Source organism: Alexandromys fortis, unplaced genomic scaffold (genome assembly GCF_014885135.2).
Source record: "Alexandromys fortis isolate MF-2015 unplaced genomic scaffold, M_Fortis_MF-2015_v1.1 scaffold_118, whole genome shotgun sequence".
In the NCBI taxonomy this organism is placed as follows: Eukaryota; Metazoa; Chordata; class Mammalia; order Rodentia; family Cricetidae; genus Alexandromys; species Alexandromys fortis.
This window is the reverse complement of record NW_026068010.1, coordinates 1,472,408-1,490,632: the sequence shown is the minus strand read 5'-3', so window position 1 is coordinate 1,490,632 and position 18,225 is coordinate 1,472,408. Positions and strand designations below refer to the sequence as shown.

At 47.1% G+C, this 18,225-nt stretch overlaps 1 protein-coding gene across 2 annotated transcripts in view; it reads left to right on the top strand.

The window, feature by feature from the left end:
- The window catches only part of Flt1 (fms related receptor tyrosine kinase 1), a 162,276-nt gene that overhangs the window by 93,635 nt on the left and 50,416 nt on the right, over positions 1 to 18,225 (top strand). For both annotated transcript variants that reach the window (XM_050161872.1, XM_050161871.1), the window contains exon 15: positions 15,037 to 15,168. In XM_050161872.1, the coding sequence (XP_050017829.1) occupies positions 15,037 to 15,168 (132 nt within the window). The remainder of the gene's footprint in view (positions 1 to 15,036; positions 15,169 to 18,225) is intronic.

Here is an 18,225-nt window from a genome sequence, read left to right as displayed (position 1 = left end):
CCTCTCCTGGGGCTCGCCTATCACACCCTGCCTGCCTCACATACTCCCTGGGCTGCTTCAGTTTCCACCTGGCAAACTCACTGTCCTCCTAGTATCCTTGTCACCAGAGTGTTTTTCTTCTGTCTACGGCTAGGAGACAGCCGTTCTTCACTGGTTCCATTCACACTCATTCTCGGCCTCACTTCTCTGGCTTCCTGCGTTCTTCAAACCTTCCCGCAGTAATTGCGAATTATTGATCATTCGGTCAGACAGCAAGAACCATGTTAAGCTCATAACTGTTACCTGAGGTGGGCGCTAGTGTGAGCTGGTGCACGGGTAGACTGTGCTTCACAAACACCACTGCCATGGGCACTTCGCTCGTGTTAATTTGTCTGGCTGGTTCCTTGTGGCAGTTCGGAGAGGCTCACTAAACCACTCTGCCGATTTTATAGGTTCACACAGGAAGAAGTAGGGAGGGGGGAGAAACGACTGGCTCGGGTCATGGCATCTGAGCAAGCTAGGCTTGTCTCTGACATATGCAGCTAGTACGGCAGTGTGTCTTATCTCTCGCAAGGCAACAGACAGACCGGTTCTAAACAGCCAGGTTGACATCAAAACCATCTAACAGCAATGAAGACCTTTGTATTCCTCTTACATGTAAAAGCTTCCACAGACTTGCATTTAAAACATGGTTAGAAATCATTTTAAAGTGTATTTAAAAAGATAAGGCATTTTTAAAAGCTGGGCATGCCATCTATGAAGAGAGAAATTATCTGGAAGCCAAATCCAGTTATCTTTAAGGGGTTTTCTGTATTCATTTGTTTTTTATTTTGTTTTATTGAGACAGGGTCTCACCATGCAGCTCATAGTAGACCTGGAACTTGCCATATAGACCCGGCTGGCCTTGAGCTAACATGGGCAGGTAGCTGCCTTTGCCTTCCCTGTGCTGGCATTAAAGGCAAGCCCCACCATGCCCAGCTAATTTCAAGTTTTCAAGAGGTGGACATTAAAGCTGTATCAGTTCACACCTCACTCGTTTATTTAAGAAGACGCTCCTTTCTATCTAGCACAGTTGCTAGGCTGTGCAGACATGACATGGATCTTTCTTCCCCCTGCCCCTCAGAACTGATGGCCAAACTCGGGGGCTTGTGCTCGGTAGGCAAGAACACACCACTGAGCTAAATCCTTAACCTCTGACTTCTGGATAGTAACATTAAATTAAATCAAGATTAAATAAATAAAGCTACTACCAACATTGTAAAATCTAACCAAAAGGTCAAGTAATCAACCTGTGTAGTGTCCTGATGGGATGCTGCTTTTTCAAGCAGGACCCATCCTTGTCCTGCTTGCTCACTGTCCACGTCAGCGTCAGCTGGCCTCAAGGTGGCGTGAGATAGGTTAGTAAAATGAGGCCAGACGAAAACGCCACGACGTCATCACAGGGCTCAGATCTGTGTAACAGGGGAGTTGAGAAAGGGTTGGCTAACCTGGCTAAACAAACTGCTGCAGAGTCTGGTGCTAGGGCACATGTGGGCGGCTGCGGTGGCAAGGGGACCACGCACACCGAAAAGCAGAAGGGTATGCCTTGACAGTGTTCACCATGAAGACGTGTCTAACATTTGAGGCAACATATATGTTTAACTTGATTTCAAAAATCACACAATTCCCACCTATATCAAAACTCGCACATTCCCATTAGCACCTCCACATTTTATATTTTTGGTTGTGAGCCTAGCCTTTAATGGCTGAGCCATCCCTCCAGGCCACCTCCACATTTTATGTCTTATAACTTGGTTAAGAGTAGATTTCATTTTTAAAATCTTGACTACATTAAAAACTGAGAGAAAATCCACTTTCTGCATGAACTTCGGTGCTTTAGGACTCTGTAGGCCATAGGCTCCAATGGCTAAGTGTTAGTTAACGATAAAGAAGAAACGAGGGGAACCTTGAAAGAGGTGAGGACAGGGCTGCGTGTCCGAACCAGAGCTCAGCAGAGAGCAGCTGGAAGGACCAGGACGGGGTGGTAGTGCTGGCAGACATGGAAGATGCGTTTCTTCTGAAGGGTTGAGGGGATGCAAAGCCAGGTTTAAAGCCTGTGTAACACAGAGATTCTTCCATAGAGGAAAGACCAGGCTCTAGAGCTCCATCAACACTGAATGTTCGTAAGAGACGGATTGGATTTCTTGTGACAGCTGGCACCGGGAGCATGCCTTGGTCCCCAGAGTTAGGCAGACAGCCTGGTTCCTGCAGAATAGTTCACTTCAGTTGGACCCTTACACAATGTGACAATCTGCAGCCAGATTGAAACTGTTGCTGAGTCACTTTGAAGAAACCTGCTCCGAGTGTCTTTCTTCCTCCCCAGTCCACCTGCCCCAGGGCCTGGGAACTCACATTTAATACATTCCTTCAGCTCCATCCATTTCCTTCTCAGATGCCCCACCAGGATCTGAATCTGTTCCCGGCAGTGATTTGGCTAAGTATGTATCCCACAGGGGGTGGAGCTGGCAAAATAGCTCATGGCAGCACGGTGGGAGCGAGGCTGTTTGCAAAACTGATGTGGCTATGAGCTGATCCAACTTAGAATCTCAAAAGGCCTAGAGAAAAGGGTCTCTGAGCAGTCACACACACTGAGGAGAAGCTCCTTCCTCTCCTGAAGAGCTCTCAGAGAGCAGAAGGCACGGCTGACCCGAGAGTCCTCAGCAAAGCCTCCTGGAGCAGTCATGAGCCAAACAACACTGAGAGGAAATGTCCGTGCAGGTCCAAGGCACTTAGAGTCCTTGCCGGTTAAAGCAGTCGGACTTTATCCAGAGCATCCTGTGTCTCCAGCGGACTGAAGCGGGAGCAGCAGAGAAGCACCAGAAGGCAGGGATTAATCTCTCTTCTTCACCTGAACCTCGGTTACACGCTGAGTGACCTGTCCTGTCACCGCTGCATCACGGTGACAAAGACCAGTACCAGTGGGCACCATGGTGACAGATCAGAATCAACTGCCGTTGTGAAGGGATTGAGTAGGTGGAGCAAAGGCCTTGGGGAGAAGCAGGGAGAGGTGAGAGAATGCTGCAGGGGAGGGCAGGGAGAGTAAAGGCACCTGCTTGCTTTGCCTGCGCTCCTAGTATCAGCCCGATTTCTCCAGAAGAGGAATGGCAGCCAGATACATATAGAGTGAATTTTTATCAGTCTCAGACGATGCCATTCAGGGGCAACAGATACACTCACAATGTTACAGTCATACTGTCATCTTCTTCCTAAACCACGAGTGGAAACCAGAGACAGAGGAGAGAGGGAGAGAGAAAGAGATGGAGAGGGAGAGGGAGAGGGAGAGGGAGAGGGAGAGGGAGAGAGAGAGAGAGAGAGAGAGAGAGAGAGAGAGAGAGAGAGAGAGAGAGAGAGAGAGAGGAGAGACGCTGTGTCTTGATCCCAGGGCTTCACCCCACTTAGCTGCTTCTTCGACTCTCAAGGCCTCTCCTTGGCTATTGTGGACCAAAGCTCTCTTTGGAGTCCTTCTGTGACTCTCTCATACAGACTCATGCTCTGAGCATGGTAGAGGGGGGCAGCCCCGTTCCGGAGAATAATCAGGGCTTGAGAAACTCACAGGAGAGAGAGAGAGAGAGAGAGAGAGAGAGAGAGAGAGAGAGAGAATGAATAAAAGAAATCTAGGGTCGTGGGGTGCGGAGGCACACTTTCCTAGTAGCGTTGAACCCTGTCCAAAGACATTGAATGGTCACTCAGAACGGGAGGATTCCAACCCCAGTCTACCGGATCCTTAAACTGAGGACGGTGCTCAGAGAGGAGAAGAAGCAGCTCCTTTATGGCTTTAAGTGCACCAATGCCATTGGGTGTGGTTTTCTATTCCAGACGTCCAGAATTTTCCTGGAAATCCTCCTCCTCTCAAATCCAAGCTTAAGAGAGTTTAACCAAGACCTAACTTGGCACACACCCATAGTCATGCCCCTGGATCACCACCACTCTGCCCAGTTAAGGCAAACAAAGATGCTCTCAGATAATCTGCTGGGTGAACTTCGTACAGTTTCCAGGGCTCAGTCGCACTAAAGCAGTTGAATCAAACAACTTTGGCGCCCTCCATTTCATCAAATCATGAACTTGTTTCATTCAGCAGGGTCAGCTAAATCCTTCAGCTGGCCTTCACCAAAGAGCAAACCAAATGCAGAAAATGCTGTCCGTACCAGGACTTCTTACATTTTCGCTTACACAGTCGCATGACACAGACAGACCAAGTATTTACTCAAAATAAATCATAAGGAAATCCATTTTAAAACAGGTGTTTGGTTTGCATAGCATCTTAGCATTCATTAAAGAAAAAAAATGATATAGGAAAGAATTTAGGATTTACTTGAAGAATTAAGTCTTGGCTGAACTTATAGGAAACAAGGCATCTTCAGTGTTTCTCAAAGTTGATCAATTCTTTGACTTTACAACAACCAAGCTGAGAAGACCACTTTGCATAATTTTGTAATGTAAAATGACAAAAGTATATTTAAAGCCACTTCAGAAATTTCCTTTAAGAAACTTGGGCCAGAAAAAAGAAAAGAAAAAAAAGTTGGGTCAGGCAGTGATGGTGCATGCCTTTAATCCCAGCACTCGGGAGGCAGATGCAGGCAGATCTCTATGAGTTCGAGGTCAGCCTGGTCTACGGAGTGATTTCCAGGGCAACCAGGACTGTTACGCCGAGAAACTCTGCCCCGAAAAAGCAAACAAATAAATAAGTAGTTAAAAAAAATTGAACCAGCAACTCTAAGAGCGATTTTAAACCAAGCGTTTTAGTTAATATGATTCAAAGCTTGGCAGGATGTTTGACCGTGCTGGAAAAAAAATCTCCTTCTGGAAAACTAATGTATATTAGTGGCTAAATTGCCATCTTATTATGTTTCCACTTTTCACCCTTTTTGTTTAATTTGGTTTTTTGTTTGTTTCTTTTTTGAGACAAAGTCTCACTGTGGAGCTCTGGCTGGCCTGGAACGCTGGGCTCAAACTCGCAAGGATCCATCTACCTCAACTTCCCAAGTGCTGGAATTAAAGGTGGCCTACACCACTTCCAGCTCCACTTTTCACATTTCGTATGACATGTATATTTGTTGTTTTTTTTAACATACTAAATGGAATTTAGTCTCAGTTTGTTCAACCAGTATCCCCTGAGGACCACTCAGAAGCACAAACTAGATGTACAACACTGAATCCTCACCTTAGTACAAAGAAAAATTGCAGGCAGTAAATGTAACAAAGCATATTGTATAAAGTCAGAAAATTGCAATGAAGAAGGATGAAACAAAAGACAGGCATCAGTGCACACCTTTAATCCCAGTGCTCAGGAAGCAAAGGCAGAAGGATTTCTGTGAGTTCGAGGCCAGTCCGGTCTACATAGTGAATTCCAGAACAGCCAGAACTACTCAGAAAAACTCTGTCCCAGAAAATAAACAACCAACAACTGGAGAAAAGAAAGAAAAAAGAAAAGCCAAGTCAAACAATGGATTATAGTAAGTGCCTGGTAGTGGCATTATAAGGGAAGGTTGGTACCTGAGCTGAAATCGCAGGGTGTAATGTATTATTTGAGGGGATTTATAGAGATCTATCCATGTCAACATACACCATCCTTTCTCCTTTTTAGCAGCCATGTATTGCAGTATGATATCTACTCCCATAACTCATTTTTTAAACTTTAGCCTCTATACAACACAACATTATTTCCCTGTATTAAAACAGAAACTAGAAAAACCACTGTATGTAGACAACTATGTCTTGTGGCAGAAACGAATCCAACCTTCCAGGCAGGCTATGGCAAATGTGAACACACCATAAGCATTTATTGGTCAGGAGTGTCCACATGTATTTATATCATACAGATATGTATTCAGCTCCCAACACCCATGTGGGTTGGCTCACAACTGCCCGTAACTCCAGCTCCAGGGGATCTGGTGCCCTCTAATGGCCTCCAGGGCATCTACACTCAAATGAACACACACTCACACACACACTCACACACACACACACACAGAATTAAACAATAAAAAATAAATTTTAAAATAAAGATGAAAAGCAAGTTTAGCTAAATCCAATGGCATGACCTCAATGTCAGAAGTCAAGATGGTCACGTGACAAGAAAGGAGCCCCCTTTCAGATTGGCAAGCCAGTTAAGAAAGCAGGGTCATCTGTGTGGGAGGAGCAGGAAGTGCAAACACAGTGTGCATTTATTTAAAAAAATACATGAATCAAAAACTCTTCAGGTTTAGTGAGTTGTGTTCAAATGCTATACTCTTGCCATTGTCCAACACCTCAAGGCATTAGTGGAAAATAAATAATTTACAAAGTCCCTTGGGAATACCAAATGCTAAAATAACTAGACACGTTTAGACACATGTAGACTTCCCCACTGGATCAGCTGATCACAGACTGATCGGACGCCTCTATCATCCACCAACTTAGCAGCTCCTTGGGGTCTTACACTAAGTCTCACCTTCATACCCTTCTGGGCTCATAAAAGATTCCCAGGAACAGAACCTAGAGTGAAACTTCATTTGTCCCTGTGGGGCTACCAACGCCTACACAGCCCCCTGAATTATTTCTTTGCTCCAGAAACCTGGGCGTGTTTGAACCGTAGGATGATAAAGTCAAGCGGCATAAATGTAGATTCCAAAGAGAGCTGAGCATGCGCGTATGTGAACTACCGCATACAGAGTCGGCACTAATGGCAACCGTAAGTGAAGACTTGCTAAGACCACAAAACCATCCCTCCTCTGCCCTGCACTCCATTGCCCAGGGTCTTCAAGCATTTTGTCATTCTCCGGTCTCTGGAGGCCAGCCGGCTGTTTGGCACAGTGCTAGATACTGGGGACTCAGGAAAGCTAAGGCAGAGTTACTGTTCTCCATACTGGAGTGGACGAATAAGAAAGTCCTCAATCTGACTGCAGAACGATACACACAATACAGTAGGGCAGGCATGGGGTGACAGGCAGAGCAGGGGTCCAAGAGCAGTGGAAGATACCTTTCGAGACAAGGTCACTCTGTGCAACAGCCCTCACTGTCCTGGAACGCGCTCTGTAGACCAGGCTGACCTCGAATTTACATAGATCTGCCTGCCTCTGCCTTCTGAGTGCTGGGATTAAAGGTGTGAGCCACCACTGCCTGGCTCAAACTTTTCATTTTTAATGTTGACCAACATGTTCACTTTGTCCATTCACTGTAAAGGCCAGTAAAAATGTACGCTGGGTAGATCAGCCATGATCCTGTGAAGATACTAGCCACCGGTAAATGTCAGAGTTTTGTGAACCAAGCTCCTGTCTGTCTCCCAGCTTTAGGCTCTGTTGTCTCCCTGAAAGGACTCCTGGTCTTGGGTCTGAAATCCTCTTGCAGTCCATGATAAACCACACAACTGAGCAACTGCTGTTTCTTTGACTCGTGGTTAATGTTTTACTTTTGTTTTTAATAGAAGTGTTTTATTAGCCCTCACAGTGAATGCGCTAAGCGGACATTTGTTGACCAACATTAAAAAACGATAATTTTGAGCCTGGCAATGGTGGCCTACACCTTTAAATCCCAGCACTCTTGAGGCAGAGGCAGGCGGATCTCTGTGAGTTCAAGGTCAGCCTGGTCTACAGAGTGAGTTCCAGGACAGTTAGGGCTACACAGAGAAATCCTGTCTCGAAAAACAAAGCAAAACAAGCGAGGAGGGGGTAAAAAAAAAAAATGATGAGTTTGAACATAAATTTTCTGATTTCTGACTTTTCTTTAAGACGTAAGAAGACAGTCCTAGGATTAAATCCCCAGTGCCCATGGGTGTGAACTGGGTATAGTTCCCACTCTTAGACCGATGACACTGTCTAAGCTTCGTAGACACAGTTCCCTCACATTTCACACACCGATTTTGCTGGCTTCTCTACTCTGTAGGTAACTATATCACTTCATCTTGCCTGGCTCCCTATCTGTCCAATCTAAACAGATTCATATAGTATAGAGGATTCTGGGCTGGCAAGATGGCTCAGCAGGTAAAACAGCTTGCCAGCAAGCCTGACAACCTGAGTTCAGTCCCCAGGGACCATGTTGTGGAGGAAAGAAGCCAGTTTGTCCTCTGGCCTCAGCATGTGAGGTGCCACTGCCTCAGGTAAATAAGTGTGGGAAAAAATACGTAGTAGAAAAGAGAAGGGGCTGGAGAGATGGTTCAGTGGTTAAGAGCACTGGCTGCTCTCCTAGGGGACCCAGGTTCAAACCTGAGCCTCTACATGGCAGCTCACAACTGCCTGTAACTCCAGTTTCAGATATGAGTGAACCCCTCAAAGAACCTAATAGCAGTTTGCATAGCATAGAAAAGTATACACACCTGGGTTGGAGTGATGGCTCAGCCCTGGCTCCTCCTGCAGAGGACCTAGGCTGAATTCCCAGCATCCATACAGCCACTTACAATTGCCTGCGGCTTCAGTTCCAGGGCACTTGATGCCCTCCTCTAGCCTCCAGCTGCATTACATGTAGAGTACAGAACATGCATGTAAGGCAAAATACACAGACATGGAAAATAAAAACTACTGTATATCCAGAAATCAATGTAACTTTAAGGGCAATTTATTTGAAAAGAAAATAAAAGCATTCAACAGTATAAAAGAAGCCCAAGAAGAAGAGGAGGGAGAAAAGAGACTCAGATTCAAAAGAAGAAAAGAAAAACAACTCAAAATAGTTGCTCTTTCTGGGTAGGATATTTATTATCAAGCAGAATTGTAAGTTTAATAGGTTGCCCATCAACAGCCCAGCCGTGATTTTTTTTGCAGAACTTAACAGTCAAGTAAAGTATAAACTAGAATAGTCAAGCGTATCTTGACAAAAAAAGAAGGGATCTAAGACCATATAAGCCTGCAAGATGCATTATCAAGGTGGCTGGAGAGATGGCTCAGCAGTTAGGGGTACTCTTCCAGAGGCCCTGTGTAGCACATCCCACGTGGTGACTCACAACCATCTGTAATCCCAGTTCCAGTGGGCATTACATGCACGTGGTAACACAGACACACGTGTCAGCAAACGATCCATACGCATGAATTAAAAATAAGTCAACACAGGTCTTCTTAAAGATACGTTATGAAGCATCGCGACTTAATCGCTGAGGTACAGACATAGACAAATGGGCCCCTGAAAGAGTAGAGAGCCTAGAAACAGAAACATGACTGTATAGAAACTTGCCATCTCAGAACTAGCACCACAATTCAGTAGGAAAAGAACATTTTCCTCGATCGTTGACACTGAGCTGAGCTCGGTAGAACACATCTCTAATCCCAGCACTTGGAAGGCAGAGGCAGGCTGATTTCTCTCAGTTTGAGGTCAACCTGTTCTACAGAGTAAATTATAGGATAACAAGGGCTACATAGTGAGACCTTTTCCATGCACCCCTCCTCAAGTGACATTGTTGTGCCTGTCTGTAGGGTAGAGGTCCCTCCCCGCACTGCTTTCCAAAAGAAAACCCAAATAAGGAAAAAGCAAAACTCCAGTAAATAGTTTTCTTTTCTTTTCCTTTCATTTATTTATGTTTTTATTTATTTTTGGTTTGCTTCTTTGTTTTTTCAAGAAAGTGTCTAACTATGTAGTTCTGACTGTCCTGCCTCTGCCTCTACCTCCCAAGTGCTGGGATTAAAGGCGTCCACCAACTACACCTGGTTTCCAGTAAATATTTTTAGAGATTTTTATGAAGAAAGCATTCAAGGAGGGCACTTGATGATATGAGTAGAAAAAAAATATAAGCAGGTACAAGAAATACAAACTATACTAAATAATATTAAACTTGGCTACCACAAAATAATGGGAGAAGAGTGTTTAAGGCCTGGGAAGAACCTCCACCCAGAGTAGCCCCCGCCTTTTTACTTCATTGGTGGTATTCAGCTGGTACTTGAGGGATGGGAGAGGTTCAGACCACCGTGAGGAGATGTGGGCAGCAAGATGAGCTCTTCTCACTCCACGCCCCTCAGCCAGTCTCAGTCTCGGATTGCTAGTCATTCCCCCGTATATTACATTTCCCCAAAGCCTCTCCAATCCTGCTGCTCCAACTGTTTTGCTTGCTCCTTCCTCTTCCGCTTCCTTGCTGCTGGGGATGGAACTCATAACCTTGGGCATGCTGGGTAAGTACTCCACCACTGGGCTGCACTTCCAAACTTGCACCCCTCAAACCTTCTGCCAGTTCTTCACCCATATCTATTCTTCCTGGTTTTGCAATGCTTACGACGCAAAGACAGTGTTACCCTCATTTTACAGAGGAAAAAACAATGGTCAAAGGGGCTTGTGAACTTAGCCAGAGTCACAGAGGAGAATTCTGTGAAGAACACTGAATTCCTCTTATCTGGGCTTAAAATACTGGTATCACCTTGGGTTCATCTCCTTCTATTGCTTTAGCCAATAAAGCACCAGTTCCTGCAGGTTTTTCCTTCCCAGTATGCACTTCCATTTTTTCCTCCCTCTCCTCTTCCCCTCCTCTGATCCAGGCNNNNGGGGGCGGGCGGGGGGGGGGGGGGGGGGGGGGGGGGGGGGGGGGGGGGGGGGGGGGGGGGGGGGGGGGGGGGGTGGCCCGGGTGAGGGGATGGAGGTGAGTGTAGGCCTTACCACCCCTTGTCTGAATTTCAAGTAGGGAACCGGGACTGCCCCATGCTGCTCTTTCCTCATTCCAGCCTGTCCTGCCTTCTGCTAGACTAAACTCCCCCGAATGCCACTTCCATGATGTCATTTCCACAGTCAAATATCCGCAGGCCTCCCTCCTCCTCTCCGAGCCAGGGTTAGAACCACTCTTGACTTCAGAGCCCCCATCCCCCAATCTGCCAGTCACCCAGAACAGGAATTTGGGGAAGAGACGAAGCACACACCCACGGAGGAAAGTTCAGAGAGCACAAATGGAGCATCCTTGTGTCGCCCACTGCAGCAGCGGGACGGTTTGGTTCTTGTTTGTTTTACACGGCGCTGCTCAACAGTGGTACAGAAAGATAAAATGGTCCATCGCTCCCTTCTACGATGCTGTCCGGTTGAGCTAGTTAGCCTCCTGTCCGGTACTGAGATAATACACTGACCAAAACCAACCGGGGAGGAAAGAATTTATTTGGCTGGCAGGCCACAATCTATCGCTGAGAGAAGCCAAGGCAGGAACCGGAGGCAGGAACTGAAGCAGAAACTGTGGAGGAGTTCTGCTTACTGGCTTGTTCAGCCTGCTTTCCTATACAACACAAGGCAATGTTAATCGTTAATCAAGAAAATGACAATGACTTTGCCAGTTGGCATGCCCACGCAAATGGGGAACATCTCATGGGCGCCCCATCCCTAGATGAAGAGCTAAAGAGAGAAACCTAATTGGTCACCCAACACCAAATGGTCAGCCTTGAAAACATATATATGTGTATATAAGTGTGTGTGTATGTGTGTCCATATATGTGTGTATATATGACCATGTATATACATGGACAGATTCGGCAGGTTGTATTCACATATCCATCCACTTACATATGTAATTATTATATATTTTGTATATGTGCGACAATAGTCAAAAAAGATGTGAAGTTGAGGTGGAGTGAAGTGCAGTTGGGAGACATGGGAAGGAAGGTAATTCCAGCAGTCGAGGGGTGTAGGTAGAAAGATCATGAGTTCAAGGCCAGCCTTGGCTGGCTAGCAAGAACCTGTCTCCAGAAAGAAGGAAGGAAGGAAGGAAGGAAATAAGAAACCGACAGTCTTGCCCCACTCCTTCCCATCCTTCCCAGGCCACCTGAGCTGTTGGACTCTAATCTGGGCTCTGTACCCGTACCCCCACACCCCCACACCCCCACACCCTGCTCTCTCCCAGATTATTTCTGTCAGCATATAAAAATGACGTAAAGTTTTGCATCTTGAGAAAGAATATCTGGGCTGGAGAGAAGGCTCCGCAGTTAAGAACAGGAAGAAACTGCTCTTCCAGAAGAGCCCAGTTTGATTCCCAGGACTCACACCAGTCAGCTCTGAAACACCTGGGACTCTAGTTACGAAGGATCTGATGCCTCCGGCCCCCCTGGGCATCTGCACTCCTGCACATACCCCCTCCCCTCATTCTTCAAAACAGAAAATAAAAATTTTTTTTTTTAAGTTCCTTTCTTGGACTGTAGAGATGGCTATTGGTTAAGTACACTGGCAAGAGCCCAGATTAGATTTGCAGCACCCATTTAGCAGCTCCTAACCATCTCTAACTGCAGCTCCAGGGAACTCTACCCCTGCTCCTGGCCTCTGTGGGCACTGCACATGCGTGGTGCACACACATATGCACGGGCAACACACACACGTAGACTAGAAGAAAATCAAATCCTAAAGCGTTTTCTTCTCCAGCCACGCTGCTGTGCAGACACTCACTAAAAAGGAAGCTCCTCGCTGTCTCCACTCGGTCACCCCCCCCCCCTGTCTCTTTCTGTGACCTTGGTCGGGCTTTCTTCTACACTTCATTAAAGTGGGTGGTTAGCTTCCTTCCTGAGGCTCTCTGAGCACAGCTCAGCGCCGCCTGTGAGAAAATGTCTTTTGTCGGTTCCAGAGGTCTCCTGGTTTTCTGGTCCCCTCCTGGGCTCCTCCCTGCCCCCACCTCGGTCACTTCCCTCCCCTGCTCTGAAGTCTCCAGTTCTCAGGGCTGTACACTTCACTCCTCCCTCTGTTCTGGCTGAGCCCACGAGATTTGTCTGCAGCCTTTTTGAACTCAACTGCTTTCTCAGTGCTGAGCCCACAGGGTTTCAAGTCCTGACCCCCCACCTCCCTGTGCTCCAGGTGAATCCTCCCTTCGGATGTGCAGTAACCATCTTGACCTTACAGTGTATGGAAACCGCCAGAATTCTTGACTGCATCCCCTGTTCACTCTCCTACACACCCCAGTTGTCTACACCACTGGCTTAGAAGCCAGCTTTTCATTGCCCTTCCTCACACAGAATCCATAAGCAGGCGGATTGGTTCTTCAGAAACAAACAAACTAACCAACCAAAGTGGGTCTCTCCTATGGCCTCAACACTCCAGTAGGAGCCTTTCAGTAGGAGACTCCTCCCACCAGCCACCCACTTTCCATGTCTGCCTCTGCCCATGACACGGGATGGCTGATGTCCTCTGTTTCATTTTTTTTCTTGTGATGCCGGGGAGCCTGGACCTTGTTCTTGTAAGGAAAACACGCGAGCACTGTGCTACATCCCCAGTCCATCCTGCAGTGGGTGGTTTTGGCCGAGGGTGGTTTTGTTGATTTGCTTGCTTGTGTTTCTGAAATAGGATCACGTGGCACAGGATGGCCTCAAGCTCACTATGTAGCTGAGGCTAACCCTTCAGGTCCTAATCTTCCTATCTCTCCCTGTCACGTGTGAGGGCTACAGGAGTGTACCACCACACTCAGCTCTCCAGCAGATTGAGTTATTATTTTAGATGGATGTAAGTGTATTTTATATGTTATGAGTGTATCTAGGAGAGGCCTTGGGACCTCTTGGAACTGGAGTTACAGGCAGTTGTGAGCTGTCTGACGTTGGTTGGTATTGAGAATTGTACCCAGGTCCTCCGGAAAGGCAGCGTATGCCCTTAACTGCTGGGCCCTCTCTCTGGCTCTCTCTAGTGGCTTTTGAGCAGTGGAGAACACAACAAAGCCTTAATCCTTATGATGCCTAGGGACAGGAGAGCCAGGGTCTGGGTCCCCGCCATTTCTCTTCTGCTTGCTTACTGCACACTGGCCACAGAGGTCTTCTTCCTCCTCTTCTTCTTTTTCAGACATATTTATTTGATGTTTCTGAGTGTTTGCCTGCATGTATGCACATGTATGACATGCATGCCTGGTGCCCACAGAGGTCAGAAGAAGGCATTGGCTCCCCTGGAACTGGAGTTAGTGATGATTATGAGCCACCATGTGGATGCTAGGAACCGAACCTGGGTCCTCTGCAAGAACAACACTCTTTCTGCAGGGCCCTGCTCAGAAGCCACCTCTGAAAAGAGCTGTCCCTGTTGGCCCTGTCTGCAAAGCCTCCTCTGACCCTCCTTCCTCTTGCTCTCTTCAAAGGCTTTGCTGTAAACTAGACTGGGAAGCTTCTGGAAGCAAGGGTGTGTGACTTGTGTGCCTCCTATGGTCTCACCAGTATCTAAAGCTGTCTGGTGCATAAAAAGGGGCTTTTTATAGGAATGAACAAATTACTTCTTCAAAAGTCTAGTTTCGAAAAGATTAAAGGGGCAGGGGAACGCTCAGTGCCCGAGTGCTGGTGTCAGTCCCTAGGTTTAATTGGGAGGGAAGACAGAGGGAAGACTAATAAAATAGCCTTGGAGTAAGGGAGTTGCCTGACAGTGCTTCAGGCTGCCACTCAAGGGCCACCTCCTCCCCATGCAGCCTTCCTGAGGTACTAGCTCGCGTTCTTGTTGGCTGTCTGTTCCCCAGACTCGGACTGATGGGAGATCCATACCAAGTAAATACTCGGTGACAGTACTTGGTGTAGATGCCTGTGTCTCAGAGCCTTTCAGGGGAGTCTGGAAACTCCCCCTGGTAATGGAGAACTTCCATTACCCCAGCCTGTGGTGTACTGAATACTAAGTACTTACATCTACCAAGCACTCACTACCACAATGCGTATATATTGAGTGGGAATGGCTTTCATCTTATATCAATACTGGGGGGAATAAAACAGAGTAAATAAGTTGTCTAGAGGGCTAAAGTGTGGATTTAAACACAGCTAGCCTAAGCTCTTTACTCCCATGTTATAGCACATGACAAGCCACATGGCAAAGGACCCTATTCCACTAATATACTGTGGATTACACTGCTTCTTCTTGATCATATTGCCTAATACTGGGGAGTCTCTGTTTTATCAGTGCCAGGGGACAGGACAGCCCCTTCTAAGTGTTTAGAAGCATCAAGCTGTGGCTAGGGTACTGCAGAGCGCTTGGCTCAGGACAGGGCAGGCGTGGGGCAGATGCTGGTTAGCTAGCGAGCGAATGACCTGCTCCGGAGTTAGGCAGAGCACAGAACGTCTTCTGAGATCCTAGGATAGGAAGGTGCTGGGCTTCCTGCAGCTGTTTCTTTGTCCTCCGGAGCCGCTAATCTAAACATCTCTCTCTCTCCCCCAGGAATTATTTTAGGACCAGGAAACAGCACGCTGTTTATCGAAAGAGTCACAGAAGAGGATGAAGGTGTCTATAGGTGCAGGGCCACCAACCAGAAGGGCTCCGTGGAAAGCTCAGCCTACCTCACCGTGCAAGGTAAAAACTCTGGACACCTGCTTCCCTGCGGGCTTAACTTCCCACCTCCTGGTCTCCTCTGGCATCCCAGCAGCTCCTTTCCCTACCCCTCTCTCTGTCCTGGACACTACTGACACTCTGGCTCTGTCTGGAAGCAGAAGGTGGCTGTCCTCAGGAGCCCCCAGCCCAGCATTCTCAGCAAGGGAAGTACTTCCAGGAAGAAGGGAGCCTGGCGTGCTGACACTGTGGGACGATGTGACTCACAATGCCCCTAGGGGTCCACATCTGTGAGAAATAAGGCCAGGAAGAAAGGAAATGGGGGAGGCGCCCTCTGAAATTGTTCATCTCTACCCCACCTCCTTTTCTGAGTCCTAGAAATTAAACATGAATTACTTTTTCCTTAGCTGGTTTTTAACATGAGGAGACACAAAATAGTCTCAGAGACACAAAATAGTCTCAGAAGCAACACATAGAGAACAGCTCACACCTCAGAGACTGCTCTGTGCGCTTCCTGGAACCCAGGGAGTCTGTTGCAGAGCACAGCACACAGTAGCTGGGACCTACCCTGCCTGCAGTCATGTGGTTTCCATTTGGCAAACAGTTTCAACCCGGGCTTCAGTTTTCCCATGCTAAGAACTGTGCCAACCCTAGAATTTTCAACCTCGGAGCATTGTGCATTGGCGCCTCTTAGATCCCGACATCAGTGAATGAGTGGCATGTTGAGATCCAACGTGGAAAGATGGAATGTGTTCAGTAGCCATTCCACAGTGCACAGCGGTGTGCGTGAGAGTGTGTGGCTGCTTCTCGGGAGAAGCCAGGCAGGAAGAATGGCTGAAGCTAGCCTACCACAAATCCATACGTCCAGAAAGAGGGCAGCGGTCCCCAAACAGCCTGAGGGAATGGTCTTCTGCCTTCCAGATCTTCCTTGTTTTAAGTGAGCCTTCCAGTTCTGCCACACATCAAGAGGGACTGAGCAAGCATCTCACTTGCACAGCTCCTTTCTCCTCCATCTTTGGCGTGGGTATCAGGTGTGGCTACTGCAGCAGCTCTATCAGGGCAGGAAAACAAGAGGTGCCCTCAGCCTCACCCTAAGATGCTATAACCGACCTGGGTGTGTGGAGCAGTTAGGAAGCTCCCAGAGGCAGGATGCGGTAACTTGGCTCTCACAGCTAGGCAGTGACAGCCCTGGTGAAGAAAGTTCATTTTCTCCAGAGACTCACCTCAGCCCGCCACAGGGCTGCTTTGCCTTGCTGAGCATCTGTTCCCAGGTTCTCTAGTGGGCAATATGGCCTGCAGAGGCTACAGAGCTGGCGCTCTGAGAGAAACCCTGATGTGAAGTAAGAGCATGCACGCCAGCTGTAAATCTTCCCGGGATAGCCTGGGCTTCTGGGGAGCCACGTCACATGGCCTTGTGCTTTATGACATCTGTGGCCCAGCACTTGCCTGCGCCAGCTCTCCAAAGCCTCTCACATAGAGGGTGAGGTTTCGGGGTGTAGGTGTCAGCTCTGTAGAAGGCGAGAATGTGAAACAGAGGCAGTTGGCAGGTTGACAGTACACAGAACTCAGAGAAGCCTGCACTTATGAGAAGGTCCGTTTTCTTGAAGTATACTGAGCTGCCTAAATTCATGTGGCCACGTAACAGTTCAGAGCAGTTGACCACAGTTATCTGCAGATCATCTGATCACTGAACTTGGATTCTCGCCCTTGAATGCATGACTCACGTCCCTGAGGGGCACTGAAGCATCCCCAAGCTGCGGACGTGGTTTCCTGGTATACTCCTATCTTGTCCCGTTGAGTTTAGGAAATCTAGGCACATGGGTTGTGTCTGTGGCTATGTTTAACAGATTTTAAAGAGGTTCAGGAATCAGTCAGGAAGGAAGCGGTCTGCTCGTTTTATTTCCTTTGAAAGAGGAGTCTTAATACTCAGAGATAAAACAATGTGTTATTTTTGTATCTGAAAAGGATAAATGAACTGTGGAGTCAAAGTGGCTTCTTTAAATAATCCCGGGTTTTGTTTGGTTTGGACTAGACCTTGAACACGAGTGGCGCGACCACAGTCAAGGTGTTAGCAATCAAGATCATTTCTGAAATTAACATGTTTGGCCCGTTTGTAATCAGAGACTTAACCTAAGCTCTAACCCTTCTTAAGGAGGCCAATGGCGATATTCCATGCAAGAACTTTTCTTACAAAAAAAAGTTTCTTAGGCGTTACTGTACCCTAGGACGTTACTGTGCATAGGACAAAGCCCCTCAGAGAATGAATACCATTAGAAGCATCTGTTAAAGATGACCAGTGGCTTGTGACAAGACTCAAAGGGGCCGCAGCCTAAGTGCCAGACGTGTCGTCACGGTTTGCAAGCATGGGTCACAGCAACCGCACACTCGCATCTGCTTGAGACAGAACCCACACCATAAGAAGCAAGGACCACATCCCCTAATTAGATCCCGAGGTTTAAGAATAAAAATAGCTCAAAAAACCAAACCAAAACAAAACAAAACATGTGTCTCTGTGTTCTACACCGTGGTCCGTGCTCCATTCCCGGCTCCTCTGACGTGCGGCCTGTCCACCCATCTTCCTGAATTCTAAACTAACTTGGGCCTTCATGTTTCTCATCTCATAGATGCTGGGAATTTTCAGGAGTGTCACAACCAACAAGCCATACTCAAATAGATAAATGACCTGTTCCTAATTGTACACAGGAGACTAAGGGCCCTAAATAGACACACTTTTTTTTTCTCTTTTAAACTTTCATCTCCAAACTATAGAATAAACCTTACCTTAGCAGAGATTTCTAAAAATGGTACCAGAGTTCAGCTAGGGTGAGTTAAGACCTTTGTAGATAGTTCTTAGAGCAAAATAATTAGACCTCAAACATTCCCATCTCATTTCTTCTCATGGAAACCGGGCAGACATGAGTAGTATATCCCAGACATCATTAACCTGGTGTTGGGCCCTGGAAAGGCCTGGGCCTGTCAGTTATATCTTGTCTTATCAAGCACGTGGTACACTGTGTTAAGTGTGCATACACTAGTCTGCTTAATTCTTTTTTTATTATTATGTACATAAATGTTTTGTCT